The sequence below is a fragment of the Myotis davidii genome, unplaced genomic scaffold, assembly GCF_000327345.1.
Source record: "Myotis davidii unplaced genomic scaffold, ASM32734v1 scaffold327, whole genome shotgun sequence".
NCBI lineage: Eukaryota > Metazoa > Chordata > Mammalia > Chiroptera > Vespertilionidae > Myotis > Myotis davidii.
The window spans coordinates 1,757,863-1,760,777 of NW_006298628.1; the positions used below are offsets into that span (position 1 = coordinate 1,757,863).

Genomic DNA, 2,915 nt, shown 5'->3' on the forward strand with positions numbered 1-2,915 from the left:
ACCACACAAGTGGCTGGCCATTTGTCTGGCTCCCCTGTGAGCCTGCAGTCTCTGGGGGTCCTTGGTATCCGTTAGCCCACAGGGTCTGCCTCCATCACCTTGGCATCTGGGATGTTTATTGGATGGAGAAGTCCAGTTCCTTCTGGGGTTTTCTTCTCCTCCACCTCCTCCTACGCCTTCCTCTAGGTGGGCTGGAGCCTTGCCACCCTCAAGGGCACTCTTCTCTCAGGGATGGACTGGATCGACTTGGTGGGCACGTCCTCTTCCAAGGGGAGCAGGGTCTCTCCGGGCTGAAGGTGGGGCACGGGGCTGTGTGGTGTCTGGCTCTTTCCAGAACTGGGCCAGGAGTGACTCTGCTGGTGAGGACCATTCAAACTTGGGTCATTCCCAGCATTAGCATCTTCTGGTTTCACACCGGACCATTATGGAAATATAGACGTTATTAGAACATTCTAGAACTAGAGCCACAGAGCCAGTGGTAGAGGCAAAACCAGGCTCCAGTGCCTCTAGTTTGGGGCTGAGAAGGAAGATGAACAGCCAGCCTCAGAAGTCAGTAAACAAACACACCTCAGAGCCAGGGCCCAGCTTTTCGTACAAACTTTAATTTCGGGAAGTCACAGCAGGAGGGGTGATGGCAAGAGCATGGGGATGCTAGTCAGCTTGGTTATCAATGTATTTCATTTAGACAGAGACAGCTGTGAGGAGCGGAACTGTTGGGCCCATGCCACCTATTTGGGGTGTCTCTACGTACACTCTTCCAGGGAGCCTATTTGTCCCCATTCTACCCAAAGGGTTACCCTACTGTGTTCCCAAGAGTATGTGCATGTGGGGTTAGGTATGAGGCAGGGCTCAATAAATACCCATTGAATTATAAGGATCATTGAATCCATTATCTACTCAAAATTGTAAACAGGGGGGGGAGGGGAAGAGGGCTTTTTAAGGAAGAGAACATAAATTACCCAGAGGCCTATGAACTCCACATTTTCAGCATTCCTCTCCCTCACATGAAGGGGAGAAGGTATATCAGTTATGGGGTGATGGGCTGACCTCCAGGAAACACTGGGAGGTGGGACCTGATGGTGGTCAACTTGAAGGCTGGGTGCCCACCTCACGCCCGCTCTTGCTCTCAAAAGGGTTGGGCAGGGTCCAAGGCACACAAATTAAAATCACTCAGAGTTTCTTGCTGGTTTTGACACCAGACTGTGGTGGGACTGTGGTCCTTCAAGGAAGGGGTGGCAAGACAAGGGGTCCTGGGAGCAGTCTGAACTCCAGCCAATGACTCCAGAGCCTCTGACCAGCTGAAGGGAAGGTGTTCAGTCCATGGCAGTGGTGAGGAGCAGTAGCTGAGACCGAAGTTCTTTCTTAGGCTCTTTGGGTTATGGGGTAAAGGGGGACAGGCCTCCATCCCATCCTTTTTCTCCTCTAGTTCCTCGTCATCCTGAGAAAATCCATCTGGAGCTGGTTTCCTCCCAGCCCAGAAGAGGTGCGGGTGGGCTGGGTCCTGGGCTGTGTAGGAGGCCCGACCCACCTTTGTCCAGGCTCACATCATCTGAGGTGGAGCCAGGACATCTGGGGAGTGATGCTGGTACCAGGCCCCAAAGCTGTTGCCATAGCCCCCAGCAGGCAGGGCCCCTGCCTTGGGGAGATCCCAGAGGAATGGCAGGGGTGGGGAGCAGGGAGACAGGGAGGGGGGCCTCCCAAGCAAGTCCCCTTCCTGCCCCCCAGAGTTCTGCTTCAGGAGCTTCTTGTATTTGGAACGTTTGTTCTGAAACCAGATCTTTACCTTCAGGGAGAAGAGGGGAAAGAATGAAAGATCAGGCGGAGTATAGGTGTGGAAGGATGTGACCCAAATAAAGGGACCCAGCAGTAGGGTGCAGTCCTGGGAGAAGAGCAGACATTGGGAACACTGGCTCCAGTCCTCCGTAGCCCTGGACACCCCTGAGCTCTCCCAGTTTGGATACCCTCCTCTACCTAAGCCTCCCCCTCCCCCAACACCTTGTAAGACATTCCCCCAGATTACTGAGGGCCAGCTCTGAACACACCCGGAGAACTTGTGACAACAGGGCTAAGGGACTCATCTGTCATTCCCACCCTGGGGGGTGAGTTCCCAGAGAACACACGGAGGAATGGTTAGCATGCAGGAAGGATAGGGCCGGCCCCACCTGGGTCTGGGTGAGGCCGAGCTGTGCAGCCAGCTGGGCCCTCTCGGGCAGCGCCAGGTACTGCGTGTGCTGGAACCGCTGGTTTAGCTGCTGCAGCTGCAGGCTCGAGTAGATGGTCCTTGGCTTGCGCAGCCTTTTGGTCGGGGCCCGCGGGAGCCCCTCGGAGGGCTCCGGGGACAGCGGCGGCTTCTCGGAATCTGGGGGACAGCACAGGACAAAGGGTGAGACGAAAGAGGGGGGTCGGAGGCGCAGTTTTATAGGCTCATTTGCATCTCGTTGGTATGCTGGCCTCGGGTTTGCAAAAAGCTCTTCTCTACCCTCTGCTCCACTGAGCTCCGGGTGGGACCAGTCGCAGCTCTTGCCCTCAGGGAACTCACACTCTCATGGGCCCGGTGACGAGGGAGAAAGCGCCTAGGGCCCGAGCGAGGGTAGGGGCGGCGCCCGCAGCGAGAGGTCAGAGTTCAGCCGGTTGCGGTGGCGCCAGCTTGGGGTGTGGCGGGCGGAGTAGGGCTGAAAGGCTGGGTGGAGGGCTGGGCTGAGGCCCGGAGAGGACGGGGGAAGGGCATTCCAGGCGAGAGGAACTCCTAGGCGATGCTTAGCAGTGGTTCTCAACCTTCCTAATGCCGCGACCCTTTAATACAGTTCCTCTGTGGTGGTGTCCCCCAACCATAAAATTACTTTCGTTGCTACTTCATCACTGTAATGTTGCTACTGTGATGAATCGTCATGTAAATATCTGATAGGCAGGATGTA

The 2,915-nt window shown here is 55.9% G+C and overlaps 1 protein-coding gene across 1 annotated transcript in view; it reads right to left on the reverse strand.

The window, feature by feature from the left end:
• Window positions 1-1,342: 1,342 nt before the first annotated feature.
• DLX4 (distal-less homeobox 4) overlaps window positions 1,343-2,915 on the reverse strand; it is a 24,460-nt gene continuing 22,887 nt past the window's right edge. Inside the window, exons 2-3 of the mRNA XM_006774236.2 lie at window positions 2,163-2,359; window positions 1,343-1,783 (exon numbers count right to left, since the gene is read on the reverse strand). Of these exons, the coding sequence (XP_006774299.1) occupies window positions 1,541-1,783; window positions 2,163-2,359 (440 nt within the window). The 3' untranslated portion in view covers window positions 1,343-1,540. The remainder of the gene's footprint in view (window positions 1,784-2,162; window positions 2,360-2,915) is intronic.